Raw genomic sequence first — 19,140 nt, forward strand, 5'->3', positions numbered from 1 at the left:
CCCACAGTCTAGTAGGGAGATCTGAAGGAACATTGGGTCATTGTGAAAAGTAAAAACAGACTTTAAAAACAGAAAGAAAGATCACAGTCTCATTTCAATAAATTTGATTTTAAAAATGACTTAGAGGAAATAACAAGTGATTACAATTAAAAATAAAAATAAAATTATAAAATGAATAAAATTAAATGACTTAGGAAAGTGTATTCACTCTATTCGTATAGAATTGTCCATTATGGCAGTTCCCGTCTTGGCGCAACGGAAACAAATCCGACTGAGAACATGAGGTTGTGGGTTCAATCCCTAGCTTCGCTCAGTGGGTTAAGGATCTGGTGTTGCTGTGAGCTGTGGTGTAGGTCGCAGATGCAGCTCAGATCTGGCATTGCTGTGGCTGTGGTGTAGGCTGGCAGCTATAGCTCCAATTAGACCCCTAGCCTGGGAACCTCCATATGCCTCAGGTGCCGCCCTAAAAAGACAAAAGACAAAAAAAAAAGATTTGTCCATTATGATTTCAAACTGCACCTTTTTTTTTCAACTTCGCTGATACAGCTTTGAACAGTATCATAGGTTCTTCCCAGTCCTCAAACTGACCTTTCTGTGTCTCAGTTCCACTTCTGTAAAATGGGATTGATCTAATGTGGATTTCAGGGGGAATGACTATAGACATATAGTGTCTTTATACAGATAATAGATTCTTGTCATGGTTTGAAATTGCTTGAATTATATACACATACTCTTGTTTGAATCGCCATTATTTCAGTGCTTAGGGAGAACCATGCACATTTATTTCTAGGACCCAGAGTTAGTTAACATAAATGCTAATATGACCGATCCCGTGAGGCTTTGAGACAGTCCCTCCAACCTTGTGACCGATCAGGGTTTTGCAAACAAAATCAAAGGAGGTACTGGGGAAGTGTGCCTTGCTGTTGATTTGTTCTGTAGACACTTAGATATGCAAACTATGATTGCCTGGTTTGAAAGCAAGGACTCTGAGAATGTCTCCTATTTATTGGTAAGCTGACACTGGATAATCAGACTCAGCCGAAATGGTTAGAATTTTCACCAAATGTTACCTCACACCAAGTCTCACTGGAGCAGGTCCTTGAACGCTGAGCACTGCTCTCCAGAGCGGCGTGATTGTGGGTCTGTGTTCGTCAATGACTAGGCAAACAAGCGTTCTCCTTTTCTCTTTTGCAATCTGACTATTGTGATGTTGCTATGGTAACACTACTCCGCTATCCCTTTGCTCCTTTGGTACCCTCTCAGAGGAAGCTGTAATGAAGTGGTTTGGCAAGAATATCTTTCTGGGGCTTTTCTCATACACCATTGAAGACCAGCATGGCTTTCCTCTTACAGGAAATGTATAAAGCCCGAACTGAGAATGGTGAAAAATGATTTGCACCGATTTGAGCAAAGAATGTGAATGTTATTCATTCTGTATCAAACGAACCAGAAATGTTCTCTTTTTGTTCCCCATTCCAGGAAATGTCATCCTAAGGGACCGTGAGTCTTCTGGATTCAGTGTGGAATGTGACCCAGGCTGGGTGCTGGAATTTCTTACCCTCATGGGGGCGGGGCTACATGAGGGTGGTGTGAACTGGGCGCTGGAAAGAAAAGAAAGCAGTGTTTTTTGAGCACTCACCTGTCCGTACTGACAGTGACAGGCCCTGGGCTAAGTCTGTTACATGCAACCCTTCACCGAGTCCACACGTTTGCTTACATTATTTATCTTTTCTAGAAAATGAAGGAGCTGACTCAGAGAGCTTAGACACGGCTAATATGGATCTTTCAGACTCTGAAACCCATCCTCTTAATTCCCATGCACCTTGTCTCTCTATAATTTATCCTTAGAAGGATCCTGGCTTCTCTCTTTCCCCTAGAAGAGCTTGGAAGTAAGATTCATGAGTGGTCCCATCCAAATTCCTCAAACGTATCCCACAGGCACCTGGAGATGATGGTCTGAAATAGCCTAAAAGTAGGCAATTTCAGCTGGGACAAATTCAGCCTTGTGGACTTTTCCACTCATGTGTCAGGACACATAGAACACTAGCCGTCATGAGACCCAGAAGCAATGTCCCAAATTTACTAGTTGTGTAATCTTGGGTGAGTCACTTAATCCAGGCTTAGCTACTTAATCTGTGAAATGGAAATGGTGAAAACTATACTTGTCCAAAGGTCAGGAATGGCTAGTTGCTCTCATTCTAAATTTTTGTTGTTGTTTTTTGCCATGGCTTGCAGCAGCTTGATGTGGGATCTCAGTTCCCAGATCAAGGAACAGTGGTGAAAACCCTGCATCCTAGCCATTAGACCACCAGGGAACTCCTCTCATTATCCATTTTTTTCGTCTTTTAGAAACTTTTCAGTCTCAGATATTTGAGGCTGTTCTCTGGACCCAGAATTATAGGTCTGTGATTGCCATTTTATAAGGTGGCAGACAGAAGTAGCCATCTCTGAAAAGGTTTTACTCAACAAGAAGTTCATTTTTCTATTTGTTGCCTGTTGAGTTACAGCTTCAGACACTACTTTGGAAGCTCCTTTAGGTAATTTTTCTCCATTAATAACTGTAAACAAAAATCATTAAATTCTTTTGATCTCTAGCCTAGCTTTGGCGATTCCGGCCCTTATCATCTAACTGCATGCCTAGCTCCCATACCAACTAGTTTAATCTTAGTTCCCAGAGCACATCTGGCATTTTTCTCCCTTCCAGCACCTTTACTCCTGTGGTTCCCTCTATCTGAAACAACTTTTTTTTTGGGGGGGGGGTCTTTTTGTCATTTCTTGGGCTGCTCCCACGGCATATGGAGGTTCTCAGGCTAGGGGTTGAATCGGAGCCTAGCCACCGGCCTACGCCAGAGCCACAGCAACGCGGGATCCGAGCCATGTCTGCAACCTACACCACAGCTCAGGGCAACACCAGATCCTTAACCCACTGAGCAAGGGCAGGGACTGAACCCGCAACCTCATGGTTCCTAGTCGGATTCGTTAACCACTGAGCCACAACGGGAACTCCCTGAAACAACTTTATTATCTGATTCCAACAACGTCTACCGTCTTAAGCCCAGCTCAAGTGCCACATCCTCCCTGAAGCTCCCTACAATCGGCTCCATCTAGAATTCATCTAGCCTGTCTCTATGCTCCACAAGACATGTTCACCTCCCATTCACTATCCCCCACAGTCTTTTTTTTTGTTATTGCTATTTGTGTTTCTTGGGTCTTTTTTACTAGATCATAAGCATCTTCAGGGCAAGATCTAGAACTGCCCATGTGATAGTGGCAGTGCAATGTGAGGGTCACAGCCATGGGCTTCAGTCACACTGCCCACTCTAAAACCTGCCTATCTGAGGAGTTCCCATTGTAGCTCAGTGGGTTAAGAACCCAGCCGAGTGTCCATAAGGAGGAAGGTTCGATCCTTGGTCTTGCTCAGTGGGTTAAGGATCTGGCATTGCCATAAGCTATGGTCCAGGTTACAGATGCAGCTCAGATCTGGTGTTGCTGTGGCTGTGGTATAGGCCTGCAGCTACAGCTCTGATTCGACCCCTAGCCCAGGAACTTCCATATACAGCAGGTGGAGCTGTAAAATGAAAAAGAAAAAAATAAACAAATAAAGCCTGCCTACCCGATGTACTTACCTGCCTGACCTTGGGCAAGTTTCTTCAACTTTCTAGTCTACAGTTTATGTACCTATATGTACCACAGAGGGATCTTATGAGAATTAAATGAGATATTCCAAAATGCCTAGCAAGTACCTGGCATACTATAGCTGCTTAATATATATTAAGTATCTCCTATGTCCATGGTGAAGGCTTTTCATTAATTATTTCAAGGTATATTTATTGAATGCTGTATCAGTCCATTTAGGCTATTATAACAAAATGCCATACTCCTGAGTGGCTTAAACATGGACATTTACTTTTCACAGTTCTGGAGACTGAGAAGTCAAAGATTACAGTGCCACTGGAGTTTCTACTGTGGCACAGTGAGTTAAGAATCAGATTGCAGTGGCTAGGGTAGCTGCAGAGGTTCTGGTTAGATCCCTGGCCCAGGAGTTTCTGTTGTGGCTCAGTTAATGAACCCGATTAGTCCACAAGGACGCTGGTTCAATCCCTGGCCTTGCTCAGTGGGTTAAGGATCCGACGTTGCCCTGAGCTGTGGCGTAGGTCACAGATGCGGCTCAGATCTCTCATTGCTATGGCTGTGGCGTAGGCCAGCGGCTACACCTCCTATGGGACCCCTAGCCTGGGAACCTCCATATGCCATGGGTGCAGCCCTAAAAAGACCAAAAAAAAAAAAAAAAAAGAGATCCCCAGCCCAGCACAGTGGGTTAAAAGATCCCAGATCCCGAATTGCTGCAGCTGCAGCCTAGGCTGTAGCTGTGACTTGGATTCAATTCCTGGCCCTGGGGACACACAGTGTGCTGAGATGTGGCCATTAAAAAAGAAAAAAAGATGACAATACCAGCTAATTGGATTCCTGGTGAGGTATCTCTTCTTGTCTTGCAGATGGTCCTCTACTCACCATTGTCCTTAAGTGGCAGAGAGATAGCAACCTGTTTTTTTCTCTTTTCTTCATATAAAGCCACTAATCTCATTATGAGGGCCCCACCCTCATCAGCTCACGTAACACTAATTACCTCCCAAAGGCTACATCTTCAGATACTATCACATTGAGGGTTAGGGCTTCCACATATGGATGGAGTGGTCATAGCACATGTCTATATATTTTCTATAGATGGATTGAGCTAGTCTAGGGATAGAGCAATCAACTCAAACAAAAACCATCCTTGTCTCAGGGAGCTTATATCTGATGGAAAGAGTAAGGCAGTGTGTGGACAGAACAATTGTTCCCACAGATGTCCATATCCCCATCTCCCTAACATGTGACTAGGTTACAGTACAAACGGGAACCAGGTTGCAGATAGAATCAACATTTGTAACCAGCTAAATTTTCAAAATAATTTTTATTATAGTTGACTTACAATGTTCTGTCAATTTCTGCTGTACAGCAAAGTCACCCCGCTATACATACATACACCTTCTTTTTCCATCATGTTCCATCACAACTGATTAGATATAGTTCCCTGTGCTGTACAGCAGGATCTCATTGCTTATCCACTCCAAATGCAATAGTTTGCATTCAACCCCAAACTCTCAGTCCATCCACTCCCTCCTCCTCCCCCTTGGCAACCACAAGTCTGTTCTCCATGTCTATGAGTGTTTTTTTTTTTTCCTGTACATAGGTTCATTTGCGCCATATATTAGATTCCAGATATAAGTGATATCATATATTTGTCTTTTTCTGACTTCACCTAGTATGAGAGTCTCTAGTTCCATCCACGTTGCTGCAAACGGCATTATTTTGGGTTTTTTATGGCTGAGTAGTATTTCATTGTGTTTATGTACCATATCTTCTTAACCCATTCATCTGTTCTTGGACATTTAGGTTGTTTTCATGTCTTGGCTATTGTGAATAGTGCTGCTATGAACATGGGAGTGCATGTATGTTTTTCAATGAAAGTTTTGTCTGGATATATGCCCAAGAGTGGGACTGCTGGATCATAGAGTAGCACTCTATTTAGTTTTCTGAGGTATCTCCATCCTGTTTTCCATAGTGCTTGTACTGACCAACTGAATTTAATTTATAGGGAAATAATCCTGGATTATCTGGATGGATTCAGTGTAATCTCCCATAAGTAGAAGAGGAGAGCAGAAAGACGAGAGGGATATCATATGAGAAGGATTTGATGGGCTCTTGCTGGTTTTAAAGATGGAGAAGGGAGCCCATGAGCAAAGGAATGTAGGTGGCCTCAAACAGCTAGTAAAAACAAGGAAACTGACTTTCCCCTATATATTTTAAAAAAGAATGCAGTCCTGCTGACTCCTTCATTATGGCCCAATGAGACCAATGTTGGACTTCTTGTGTGTGTGTATGTGTGTGTGTCTTTTTGCCTTTTCTAGGGCCGCTCCCGTGGCTTTTGGAGGTTCCCAGCTAGGGATTGAATCGGAGCTGTAGCTGCCGGCCTACCCCACAGCTTACAGCAACGCTGGATCCTTAACCCACTGAGCAAGGCCAGGGATTGAACCTGCAACCTCATGGTTCCTAGTCGGATTCGTTAACCACTGAGCCATGACGGGAACTCCCTATGTTGGACTTCTAACTTCCAGGACTGTAAGATAAAAAGGCCACTAAGTTTGTGGTAATTTGTTACAGCAGTCATAGAAGAGGAGTGCAGGCAGTAGACACAGAACACTAATACAGGTGGTATATACATCACATATCACATGGCAATAAATTCTATGGAGAAAACTTGGAGTTCCCGTTGTAGCTCAGCAGTAACGAACCCAACTAGTATCCATGAGGACTTGGGTTCGATACCTGGCTTTGCTCAGTGGGTTAAGGGTCTGGCATTGCCATGAGATGCAGAGGCAGCTCAGATTTCTCATTGCTGTGGCTGTGGCTGTGGCTGACAGCTATAGCTCCGATTCAACCCCTAGCTTGGGAATTTCCATATGCCAAGGGTTCAGCCTTAAAAAGACAAAGAAAAAAAAATTCTATGGTGAAAACTAGAGCAGGAAATGTGGGATGGAGTATTGGGGGTTGGAGTTGATTGTAATTTTATTTTTTATTTTATTTATTTTTCTTTTTTTGTCTTTTTAGGGCCACACCTGTGGCATATGGAGGTTCCCAGGCTAGGGGTCGAATCGGAGCTACAGCTGCTGGCCTACACCACAGCCACAGCAACGCCGGATCCTTAACCCACTGAGCGAGGCCAGGGATCGAACCCGCAACCTCATGGCTCCTAGTCAGATTTGCTTCCGCTGTGCCACGACAGGAACTCCCTGATTGTAATTTTAAATAGACTTGAAAGGGGAGGCCTCTGGTGACTTTTGAGCAAGAGGTGAGAGAAGTGAGGTGGTAAGTCATGAAGTATCTGAGTGAAGAGTGTTCCTCATAGAAGGCACAGCAAGTATAGAGGCAGGAGCTTACCTGGCATTTGTGGGAGTCAAAGAGGGCAGTGTGGGAGTTTCCTTCGTGGCTCAGCCATTAATTAACAAACCCAACTAGCATCCATGAAGACGCAGGTTCGCTCCCTGGCCTCGCTCGGTGGGTTAAGGATCCGGTGTTGCTGTGGCTGTGGTGTAGGCAGGCAGCCGTAGCTCTGATTTGATCCCTAGCCTGGGAACTTCCACATGCCTCAGATGTGGCCCTAAAAAGACAAAGAAAAAAAAAAAGAAAAGTCAAAGATGATTCCACAAGGGCCTTAAGCAGCTGAAGGGTTGGAGTGGCCCTCCCCTGAGATGGGGGAGGGCAGCACTGCCAGCAAGTGTCCCAGAGAGTGTCTTCAGTGTGCAGGAAATTTGGTATCTGAAACCTCCCCTCCCTCATTCTTTCCCTTCAGATTACTTTCCCAACAAGCAAAGATCCACACACATAAGGAATAATAGCCAATAGGAAACAACATCTAGTTGAATTTGTGATGGGGCCAGTTTGCTGTACAGTGCAGGGCTCTGAAAAATCTTCTGCATTGGAGAAGAGATACAGCCCAAGATGCTATAGACTGAAAGTTTATATCCCCCCCCCCCAATATTCATATGTTGAATTCTATCCTTCAAGGTGATGAAACTAGGAGGTGGGGCCTTTGGGAGGTAATTAGAGCACGAGGGTGGAGCTCTTATGAATGGGATTAGTGCCCTTATAAGGAAGGCCTGAGAAAGCTTCCTTGCCCCTTTCTGGGAGGACACAGAAAAAAGATGCCCTTATCAAACTCTGAATGTGTCAGTGCCCTGATTTCTTTTCTTTTCTTTTTTTTTTCCCTCTTTTTACAGCCGGCCACACCTGCAGCATATATGGAGTTTCCCAGGCTAGGGGTCAAATCAGAGCTACAGCTGAGGCCTATGCCACAGCCACAGCAACACCAGATCCAAGCTGCGTCTGTAAATTACACCACAGCTTGCAGCAACACCAGATCCTTAACCCACTGAGCAAGGCCAGCAGGGATTGAACCCAAATCCTCCAGAGGAGACTGTGTCAGGTCCTTAACCTGCTGAGCTGCGGTGGGAATGCTGGTGCCCTGATCTTGAAACTTCCAGCCTCTAGAACTGTGAGAGGTAATTTCTTTTCTTTCTTTTCCTTTTCTTTTCCTTTCCTTTTCTCTTTTCTTTTCTTTTTTAAATGGTCACACGTATGGCATATTGACGTTCCCAGGTCAGGGATTGAATCCAATCCACAGCTGCAGCAACCCACAGGATCCTTTAAATCATTGCCACAGGTAGAGGATCAAACACGCACCTCCACAGTGACCTCAGCTGCTACAGTTGGATTCTTAACCCATTGTGCCACAGTGGGAACTCCTGAGAAGTAATTTCTATTTATAAGCTGCACGGTCTATGGTATTTTGTTTCAGTAGCCTGGATAGACTAAGAAACAGGAGGACTAAACAAGGCTTGAATTTAAAATGCTGGCCCTGGAGATGCTGCCGTGGCTCAGTGGTTAATGAACCCAACTAGTATCCATGAGGATACAGGGTCGATCCCTGGCCTTGCTCAGTGGGTTAAGGATCCGGCATTGCCATGAGTTGTGGTGTAGGTCACAGATGTGCCTCGGATCTGGTGTTGCTGTGGCTGTGGCTCACATGTGACCCCTAGCCTGGGCACCTCCATACGCCCCGGGTACGGCCCTAAAAAGACAAAAAATAAAATAAAATGCTGGCCCTTCAGTACAGATTCTGAAGGTTGAGCCTTCTTCTTCCAACCACCCGGTCATAGGCAGGGAAGCTGAAGTGGGGGCGTGGGTGAGAAATGGAACATGATCTGTCCTACTGACCCCACTCACTGGTGAAATTTATGGAGGAAATAATGAAGGCTTTCTCCCAACCCCCCAGTTTACCATTTCTCTGCAGTGAAGGAGTGCTAAGCCGATGGACGTGGGATGAGAGTTCTCTTCTCCCTACAGGCAAAGCGGAAACACAAGGAGAGAGGCAGAAACAGGTCCATTAATGCTTATTGATTAGAATCCTGCCCTTTTTTGCCCTGTGTATGCCCTTTGTATCTGTGCCCTCGAGCTTGAACCCTATCTCCCAGAGCAGAAGTTGGATCCCAACGTTCTTTAGTTTCTGAGACAGAAAGCCTTAATTTTCCTCTCTCCCCCCCCTCTTCTTTTTTTTTTTTTTTGTCTTTTTGCCATTTCTTGGGCCGCTCCTGTGGCATATGGAGGTTCCCAGGCTAGGGGTCGAATCGGAGCTGTAGCTGCCAGCCTACACCAGAGCCACAGCAATGCAGGATCCGAGCCGCATCTGCGACCTACACCACAGCTCACGGCAACACCGGATCCTTAACCCACTAAGCAAGGCCAGGAATTGAACCTGCAACCTCAATGTTCCTAGTCGGATTCGCTAACCACTGAGCCACGACGTGAACTCATTTCCTCTCTTCTTGAAGGAACAAAAAACATCATGTAATGAGAATTCTTGGGCAGGCAACAGCCTCTTCCAATTAGGCACTAGTGTGTGAGAGAGAAGGACTATTAAAAGGAAAGGAGAGTAATTAAGGGACATTTCCACCCTAATTGTTCTGAATGATGAAGAGTCCTCTGATTGCCATGAAGCCCAAGGACAAAAGGAGCTTTAAAGCAGTGAATGGGGTTTGAGGTGGTTTGGAAATGAGACTGCACTACTCCACAATGAATAGAAACATTGCTTAGTGGCTGGGTTTTTGTATTTGACCATTTTTTCTTCTCATGTTTGAGTTTTAGAGTCACAATCTTCAATATATTTGCATTGCCCTAGTGACACAGAATTAAATGACCATGACTATTTATTAAGTATTTCTTGCAATATCAGAATTCAGTTGGTGTTGCAAAGGATGTGTGTGGTTTTAGAGGTTCTCAGTAGCTGTAGAAACCACACTTGGGAGAGGGATGTTTTCGCTATGTATTCTAGTTTCTACTTATTATATTTCCATACCTCCTTAAAGTGTGTAGTAAGAATTGTAAAATATAGGAGTTCCCATCATGGCTCAGTGGTTAACGAATCCGACTAGGAACCATGAGGTTGAGGGTTCGATCCCTGGCCTCGCTCAGTGGGTTAGGGATCTGGCGTTGCTGTGAGCTGTGGTGTAGGTCACAGATGCAGCTTGGATCCTGCATTGCTGTGGCTGTGATGTAGGCCGGCGGCTACAGCTCTGATTCAGCCTCTAGCCTGGGAACCTCCATATGCCACAGGGGCGGCCCTAGAAAAGACAAAAAAAAAAATTGTAAAATATAGTACTTTTATATATAGTGCTATAGTACTACATATAGTACTTTTAAACTTTCATAATATGGTATTTCTCAATCAAAATGCATTAAGACACTATTATAAGGGAACAAAAAAGTGTGCAAGACGTGTTCTTTTCCTCAGGAAGCTTATTATTTAATGACTCTTACTATGAATTAAAAATACTTTCTATGGGAGTTCCCACTGTGGCTCAGCAGGTTAAGAACCTGACTAGTGGCCATGAGGATGTGGGTTTGATCCCTGGCCTTGCTTAGTGGGTTAAGGATCCGACATTGCTGCATGCTCAAGTGTAGATAGGTTGCAGATGCAGCTCAGATCCGTGTTGCTGTGGCTGTGGCTCTAATTCAACCCCTAGCCTGGGAACCTCCATATAGGCAAGTGTGGCCCTGTAAATAAATAAATAAATAAATAAAATTTCTTATGTTTAGTTGACACTTCACAGCCCCTGCAACGTAGATACTGCTCTCCCCAATTTACAGAGCATACTAAGGTTTAGAGGTCATAGACTCAAGATCACTCAAATAGAAAGTAGAAGGCTGTGGGCTGGGCTTCAAAGTCCACGCTCATTCCATTAATCCCAGACTGTTATAGAAAATTCGCTAGAATCTGAAGGTATTTTCCGATGATTGAGGCTCTCCTCTAGCATTTTTCATCAAGTTAGAAAATCTTGAAGAAGGTAAGCGATTTCCCCCTCTAGGTACCTTGGATGTGGCCATTGTGGACCCAGAGAGCACCCTTTCTGATCTGATATCTTCCTCTTCTCAGTCAATGGGTCACTGTCTTTTCCGCAAGGCTGGGAGCCCAGCTCAGACTGTCCATTCCTCACCTCTTTTCAGAGGTAAAATAACCCAAAGGAGACCTGTAGTCCTTTCCCGACGGAACTGCCATTCCGCGGGCGGCCGCCAGGGGTCCCCATTCGCATCTCCGCACGATAACCGCGCGCCGGGTGCCCGTGGGGGCTGCTTTGGAGCCGCCGCGGCTGCAGCTGGAGCCCCGCGCTCGCACGCCCGCACGCTTACTGAGAACGGGCGCCTTGGCTCCAGAGTCCCCAGCCAGATCCGCGAGCGTCGCCCCTCCTGCCTGGAGCTCACCCTCTTCCTCTTGCTCCGCCTGCAGCTGGCTCGGCGCGAGGAGCCGACAGGGCCTCGGGGCTGAAGGTAAAACCCCACGGTGAGTGAGAACCCGCTCCCTGCGAGGGGAGGTGGCGCAGCCGGTAGCCTCTCGCGCCCGGTCGCGCCCTGGAGGGTGGAGGTATGGGGCGCACCTGGGGGCGGGTGCAACAGGAGGGCGGGAGGCAGCAGACCCCGTTTCCCCGCCCGCCCTCCGCGGGCTTCCGGGGCTGGAATCCGCGTCAGACCCCTACCCGCGTCCTGACTTCTGGCCGGCTCCTCCCGCTCTCTTCCCGGGTAGGAACTAGAGTCCAGTCTCCACCCTGGGCTCCCGGGCCTTGATTTTAAAAGGTCTATCAATAAAGTCCATCTTCCTTCGGGATACGAGTGTGTCCGCCAACCCATCCCGCATCGCAGATGACTGCAGGGTGCGTGCTGTGCTGTGGGAGGCGGTAAGACAAAGTTTTACAAAAGTGCGCCTGGTAAGGGGGGCAATGTTTAGGGCGTCTTGATACTGAAGGAGGAGGCTCGGCTTGGGGCTGAGAAGGGGAACTCGGCCAGGTCGGGGACTGTGGACGCTTCGCAGAGGCACAGGGTGTGTAAAGGACGTACAAATCCTGCTGAGTCCCTGGGCCAACAACTGTCAAACATCTGGAATCCAAGCCCCTCCTTTTCCCTGTACCGAAAACCCTTCAACTTTACTTTGATCGCTCCTCCTGCCTTTGGACCCTTCTCGAAGGGTAAAGGGCCGACCCCCGGCGCCAGGCGAGTGACCAGAGACCCCAAACTCCTCAAGATCCCCCTTCACCCACCTTCCCGACCCCTCCCGGACGTTTTCCCCGCAGGGACCACGCGACAGAGCCGATTGAGATCGTGGCGAATGGCCTTTTGTTTCTCCTCGTTTCCCCTATTGTTTGCCTTTCAAACATCTGGCCGGGCTAGGGAGAGAAGAAAGCCCCTCTCGTCCTCCTCCCCAGCTCCCCACGCCCGCCACCCGCCCAGCTAGAGCCCAGGAACCGCCTGGGGAAGGAGAGGAGCCGGACCCCAGCGGGGCCGCCCCACCCGGGCCTTGTGGTTAAAGGGCGGAGGGAAAGTTGTTCCTTCCCCGCCTCCTCGGCTGCTTGTGGCCCGGGGCGCATTTCTCAGATCTTATCCCGAGCGCGCCGCGCTCTAAGAGCGCAGGTCGGGAGGGGTGCCGCTACGTTCCACCCCAATCCGGGGAGACCTTTGGTGGGTTCCAGTGGATTCCAATCTCCACCTAAAGGCATGTGGCTGGGCAGCTGTCAGGCGGTGGGACAGGATCGAGACACGTCTGGTAGGCACACAGCTCTAAGGCTCTGAGGCCCGCGAGTTTCCAAGGGCCAAAGGTCAGGGGAGTCGCCTTCAAGAGAATGGAAACGGAAATAACCTAGGAAACCTCGAGACTTTGCCTAGAAACGGGAGTGAGGTGGCTCTCTCCAGAATGAACCTGGAATTCTGAGTTTGTGTATGGCTCCATGTTTAAATCCCTGGTCCCCTCTCAGCATTTAGAGAATGCACATGCACAACCGGAGGACACAGCGCCAGCGCCTCTAGGGCGGTGTTCACCTTTCCAAGTTCCTGCCAATTGGTGTTTTGGAACTGCCCCCGAGTTCCCCTGTGAGTGTGCCCCTGAGATTGCAAGTGGCCCGGTTTCTTAGCCTTTCCTAGTAAGTTGGATGCTTACACGTGGTGCTTATTCTTTGTAACTGTGAATAATTACAGAACTAGGGCTTATGCCTGAAACTAATATAATATTATAAGCCAGCCATACCTCGGGGGAGAAAAAAAAAAAAAAAAGCAACCTTGGGCAAAAGCAGAGTAGCCATTCTGAGAAGGCAGGGTTCCCAAATGGTGTCCAGAGAGTCGCTTAGCCTGTGAGGGAGATTGTGTCTGCACACCTGTTGGAATCTATACCTGTGCAGGAGCGTGGTCACATAGAGCGCTTTCTCCAGTAATTTCTGAATCTTTCCAGTAGGACCAACAGAAGAAAAAAAAAAGCAAGATCTTTGAAGCACCAGAAGCCACTTTACAAACATTTCATTGTGAAAATGATCCCCAAGGAAGGATTCCTTTGAAGTTTAGCAGCAGGAGAAGAGCAAGAAGGACCTAGGTGGTTAAGAAGTATCCAAAGGCATCATTAACAAAGTGGAAGGGGAGTTCCCCTGCGGCACAGTGGGCTAAGGATGTGGTGTTGTCCTTAGCCCACTGTGCCAGAGCAAAGGCTCTGATTGCTACTGTGGCACAGGTTTGATCCTTGGCCCAGGAACTTGTGGGCAGGGCCCAAATAAAAGGTAAAAGGACAATGTCTCGCCCAGTCTGCCTCAGTAAGGAAAACAGGATAATGGTAGTGAAAGATAAGCTTGTACAGTTTCTTTATTTTAGAATTAAAAAAAAAAAAAACCTTCCCCATCGCTGTGGAAAAAATAGAAAATACAGAGGTGAAAATTAAAAGTGAACCGATATGATATGATAAACAAGACTTTACTGAAGAACCTTATCCAGTTATTTCCTTAGAATAAATTTCTGGACATAGGATAGCTAATATCTAAAGAGTTAATGCGCTTTTTTAAGGATATTTAAAATTGCCATATTGTCCCACAGTAAACGTGTGTGGGAGTTCCCATCGTGGGGCAGCAGAAATGAATCTGACTAGGGAACCATGAAGTTATGGGTTCCATCCCTGACCCTGCTCAGTGGGTTGGGGATCCAGCGTTGCCGTGAGCTGTGGTGTAGGTCTCAGACACAGCTCGGATCCCGAGTTGCTGTAGCTGTGGCTGGCAGCTGCTCCGATTCGACCCCCAGCTGGGAACCTCCATATGCCACGGGTGAGGCCCTAAAAAGCAAAAAAAGAAAGAAAGAAACGTGTGCCCGTTTAGCCTCTCTCATTAATACACAAGAGGATTTTTTTTCCCCTCTACCCTACACCCCACTGCTATTCTATATTATCAATTCTTTTTTTTTTTTTTTAATCTCTGCCACACTGATGGGAGGGGAGTATCTTATTTTCTTCTTTTGAATTTCTTTAATCACAAATGAGATTAAACATTTTACATATTGTCTGTTTGTATTTGTGTGATGATGCTAGTTTGTGTTCTTCCCTATTTTTCAGTGAGTGTTCTTTTTTCTGACTAGTGGTGCGCTTAATAAAAGCATCCTGTTATGACTTCTGCCCCTCCCGGTACAATCAGACAAACTTTATTGATTTTGAAGGGCCAATTCTCTTCCTTCTTGCATTGCAAACGTTTTGGCAAGATGACAACCACAAATGACTAAAGAAGCTGACATGGTCCCAGTAGAATTATTAGGGAAACCACGTAAAGACATTGTTAGAGAAATTTGTGGAAAATATCAAGTGTTTACTTTCTGCTGAGTAGCTTGCCTGCCCCAGCTCCTTTATAGCTTGAAACGCTTTTTTAAAATTTAGAACTATTAATGAGTTATTTCTACTAAATGGATTATACTAACTCATTTTATTGTCTGATCCTTCCACTGATAACCAGTAGACCATGATCCACAACTAGTTCTTGTTCTTTTAAAACATTTTTTTCTAACTTTTGGACTGAATTTGCCTCAGTTTTATCATAAGACTTTCTCTGTTGACTATACCATTTGAGCCCTGTGCTTGGATGAATATTGAATCGAAACAGTTTGAAAGCATGCTGTTAGCGCAGTAGCAGGAGAGGTCTTCCAAAAGCTGAACCAGGAGCTGAACCAGGTCCATTTCATCTCTAACATGCATTTGGGTAGCCACAATCTCTCTGCTAATTCTTGCTTGAAGGTAGATGATTCTGAAATGGGGTAGAGGACAACGGAGGAGAAAGTTTATTTCAGCTTGAAGATGAATTAATACCGATGAAGGATCACATAAGAACATTTAAGCAGGAAGTTCATGTTGTGGCTCCATGTTAATGAGCCCAACTAGTATCTATGAGGATTCAGATTTGATCCCAGACCTTTCTCAGTGGGTTAAGGATCCGGTGTTGCTGTGAGCTGTGGTGTAGGTTGCAGATGTGACTTGGATCTGGTGTTTCTGTGGCTGTGGCATAGGCTGGTGGCTACAGCTCCGATTCGACCCCTAGCCTGGGAACCTCCATATGCTGCGGGTTCGGCCCTGAAAAGATATACGCACACACACAAAAAGACAAAAAGATAAAGTATAGGAGTTACCTCCTTGGCTCAGTGAGTTAAGAATCTGACTACAGTGGAGGGGAGGGTTTGATCTCTGGCCTAGTGCAGAGGGTTAAAAGTATCCCGAATTGCAGGTTGTCGATCTCAGCTGTGGCTCAGATTCAGTCCCTGGCCCAGGAACTTCCAAGAATGGGGCCATAAAAAAAATTTTTTTTAAGTATATTAAAGTGTCACTTTTTTTCTTTTTTTTTGGTCCCGCTTATGGCATGTGGAAGTTGCTGGGTCAGTGATCAAACCTGCACCACAGCAATGACGGAGCCACTGCAGTGGCAATGCCAGATCCCTAACCTACTGAGCCACAAGGGAACTCCAAAGTGTCTTATATTATTTAGATGACTAGTTTACTTAATGAACAGAAAGTGGCCTTCTTTATTGAGAAAATCCAGGGTGAAATTCTTCCATAGTCTGGCTGTATGCATTTCACTTTAGGCACAAAACGAAAAACAATGAAAGGCAGATACTGTATTTTTCTGTGGCTTTTTTTTAGATGTAGAAATCTCATAATATGTACTAGGAATGAACCAGTGCTCTCTGCATTAGAATCCTAGCTCAAAGGTTGAATGAGAGCTTAATGGTCATCTATTTCACCCATCCAATATCACCATGAATCTTCACTCTCTTAAAATAATAAAATACCAATCTACACACTTTGTATCATTTCAAACAAACCAAGGTGAGAAGCAAATGGGCCAGAAATTTCAATCTTTTGTGTGTGTGTGTGTGTGTGTGTGTGTGTACAGAAACAAGGAGGGTTTTAACTCTGTAGGAGCTTGTATAAGCTCTTCATATGCTGAACTTTCCTAGAATAAACAACCTTGGCCATTAAGTCACTGAGGATAAGTCATGGAGGTGTTACATTTTGCAATATTCTCTGATCCAAATCCTCTAGCAGTCGGTTTGGTAGAGTTCAAAGGTGATGGAGCAAAGCAAGTACACAAGCCCAGAAGGAAAGAGGTACAGAGGGTAGAAGACGGAGCGAGAGTCCTCCTTTAAAACCCTCACCAGGGGGTGGTTGGCCTCACCCTTCTTCAGAGAGGTGAATGCGACTGGTGTGGCAAGGCCACACCTCAGCAAGAGCGAACATTACACACGCACACCAGCACCAGTCCAGCCAAGAGGAAGTTCTAGGAGAGCACCGTGAGCCTGAAAAAGATGATGGAGGAGGAAGAGATGGGAAAGGAGATTTTGGAGAGAAATGGAATTTTAATTCTTAGCATATACCTTATTTCCTCCTGAGAAGTGCTGTAAATTTCTGAAAGAAGTAGAAACATCTTCTGATTTCCACTCGGACGATCTCCCAGGCACAATGACTGTGTTCCTTATCTTTGAGAAACTTGTCTATCCTGTTGAAATATCTCCTCAGTTCAAGGTTGTGCGAGGGGGGGACCGTCGCTCCCGAGGATTTCCTCTCAACCTCGTCCATCTCTCTTATGTCTTCATTTTCTTCCTCTTCCTCCTGCAAGCATTGTTCCAGGACCTGCAACTGCTGGTCAAGTCCCATCTGGACTTGTCTGAGGAGTTTCTCTTCCCAAGTGGCTTTGAAGGTGTCTTGGGTGAAGATGTTGAAAGCCCGAATGGACATTTCATAGAAGGCCTCCTGGATGTCCCTTTTCAGAGGCTGCGTGTGTGATAGGATCTCTTGGGGCAACTCAAAAGCTTTGCTTTCTCTTAGACACTCTGTGGGAAACGAATGGCTCATCCTGCTCAGAAGTCTCAGATTTTGCCAGGAGACTCTCCTCAGGTGAGCGTTCAACAGCTTACAGTCCTGAGAGACGATGCCCGTGACAAACAGACCCATGAGGCACGCCGGCCACAAACACTTTCGAATCACATCGGGCTTGGCCCTCATTTTCACACACCCCGCCCCCAGCTAAAAAAATCCACGCGGCCCGAGGTTGACAGTGATGTTTTAGGTCTTAAGTGTTCCTTCGTGTGCCTTTTATACACCTGAGTGCCTTCAGTGGGGAGGAGTCTTCTCATTCGTCATTTTTACGGTTCTCAGAGTTTCGGCCCCTTTCCTTTGCCTCTGAGGCTTTTTTCGACTTTGGGTGACTACGCTAACTTGGAAACGCTGTCTTTTGAGAAAAGTGAGCAAAGCATTACCGTTGTGTTATCTTAGATGCCCGAATGAGCCATCCTGGCACTATAGGATCATCAGAAGGAGACTGATGCAGGCTGAATTGGAAAGAATTGAAAGCTGTGACTCTATACATTTGCTCACTTACCCAACACTCTTACGTAAGGAAGAGCAGTCCTCCAAGAAATTTTTTTTTTTTTTTGTACCTGGCCCTATCACCAAAAATCTTCTCTCATTGAGTTAATCATAGACGGTGATCAAATGACTATGATTATTTGATTGCAAGGCCACTAGGACATAACATAGTTTAGTTTTTTTTTGGTGTTTTTGTTTTCCCAGGTTTGTTCAATTAAGCGTCTATATTTGGATATTTTCTGTTTTTCTTTGATTTTTTTGGGGGGCCTCAAAAAAGATGAAAAACAGAGTTGGTCATTGAGCATGGCACTTATCACGTAGAAGACCAGGCCAGTTTAGTTTTCTGTTGCCATCAGAAAATGTCAAAGTTCTTCAACTATTCTTTCCTTTAACAGCTTACCATCCTCACCTAGCATCTTATATGCCTCTGATTTCTTTCTTAGAAGTCCTCCAGGGAATTGTATATTGGGGAATATTTTTCTGCTTCATTCACATCTCTCTTATAGCATCATGCATTTTTTTAAAACTTTTTTTTTTTTGGTCTTTTTAGGGCCACACCCACGGTATATGGAGGTTCCCAGGCTAGGGGTCCAATCGGAGCTGTAGCCACTGGCCTACACCACAGCCACAGCAAGGCCAGATCCGAGCCATGTCTGCAACCTACATCAGAGCTCACGGCAACACTGAATCCTTAACCCACTGCGTGAGGCCAGGGATCAAACCCATGTCCTCATGGATACTAGTCAGATTTGTTTCCGCTGAGCCACGATGGGAACTCCTTTTTAAACTTTTACATATGGTTTAGACTGTATTTTAAAATGTATGCTTAGCTATCTTTCCTTCTTGCTTAGTTCTGTGCGCTGTCAAGATTTTTGTTTGTTCTTGCTTGTTTTTCCACTGAGGAGTTAGCAGATGATCACCCATTTTAGCCAAAGGTAACTCACACCTGGACCAATATTATTGTGATAGTGATGGCTGTTCATCATTTATGGTTTTGACTCGTTTGACCAAACAGCATTCTTCCAGTTATGATAGAAGAGAATGGATTCCTTTCTCCAGGAACGTGAAATGGGATATCATTAAGCGGGGCTAGCCTAATGATCACCTTAAAAAAAGAAATGTATTAATTTTCAATAAAGTCATTTTAGTATGGTAAACAATCACAGCTTCACAAATATGGCAGACTTCAGCTGGAAATTTGGCTAACAGTGTTCTTGTCTAAATCAGTTGTCTATACCAAAGGCTGATTAGAGTCAACTGAGAATTCTTAAAATCCTGGCTTTTTGGACTGGTTTCCTATGAAAACTTCATACATATATTACTCTATATCCTCTTTCTGTATA

The 19,140-nt window shown here is 45.5% G+C and overlaps 2 protein-coding genes across 3 annotated transcripts in view; one reads left to right on the forward strand and one right to left on the reverse strand.

The window, feature by feature from the left end:
- Positions 1–11,202: 11,202 nt before the first annotated feature.
- The window catches only part of MOB3B (MOB kinase activator 3B), a 248,717-nt gene continuing 240,779 nt past the window's right edge, over positions 11,203–19,140 (forward strand). The window contains exon 1 of one of the 2 annotated variants that reach the window (XM_047754576.1): positions 11,203–11,437. The gene's annotated coding sequence lies outside the window, so the exon portion shown is untranslated. The remainder of the gene's footprint in view (positions 11,438–19,140) is intronic. The other variant, XM_047754575.1, reaches the window with a different exon arrangement.
- IFNK (interferon kappa) lies at positions 16,808–17,434 on the reverse strand. Its single transcript, XM_047754577.1, has one exon. It carries the CDS (start codon positions 17,432–17,434, stop codon positions 16,808–16,810), a length of 627 nt encoding a protein of 208 aa, XP_047610533.1.

The sequence above is a fragment of the Phacochoerus africanus genome, chromosome 12, assembly GCF_016906955.1.
Source record: "Phacochoerus africanus isolate WHEZ1 chromosome 12, ROS_Pafr_v1, whole genome shotgun sequence".
NCBI classification, from domain to species: domain Eukaryota; kingdom Metazoa; phylum Chordata; class Mammalia; order Artiodactyla; family Suidae; genus Phacochoerus; species Phacochoerus africanus.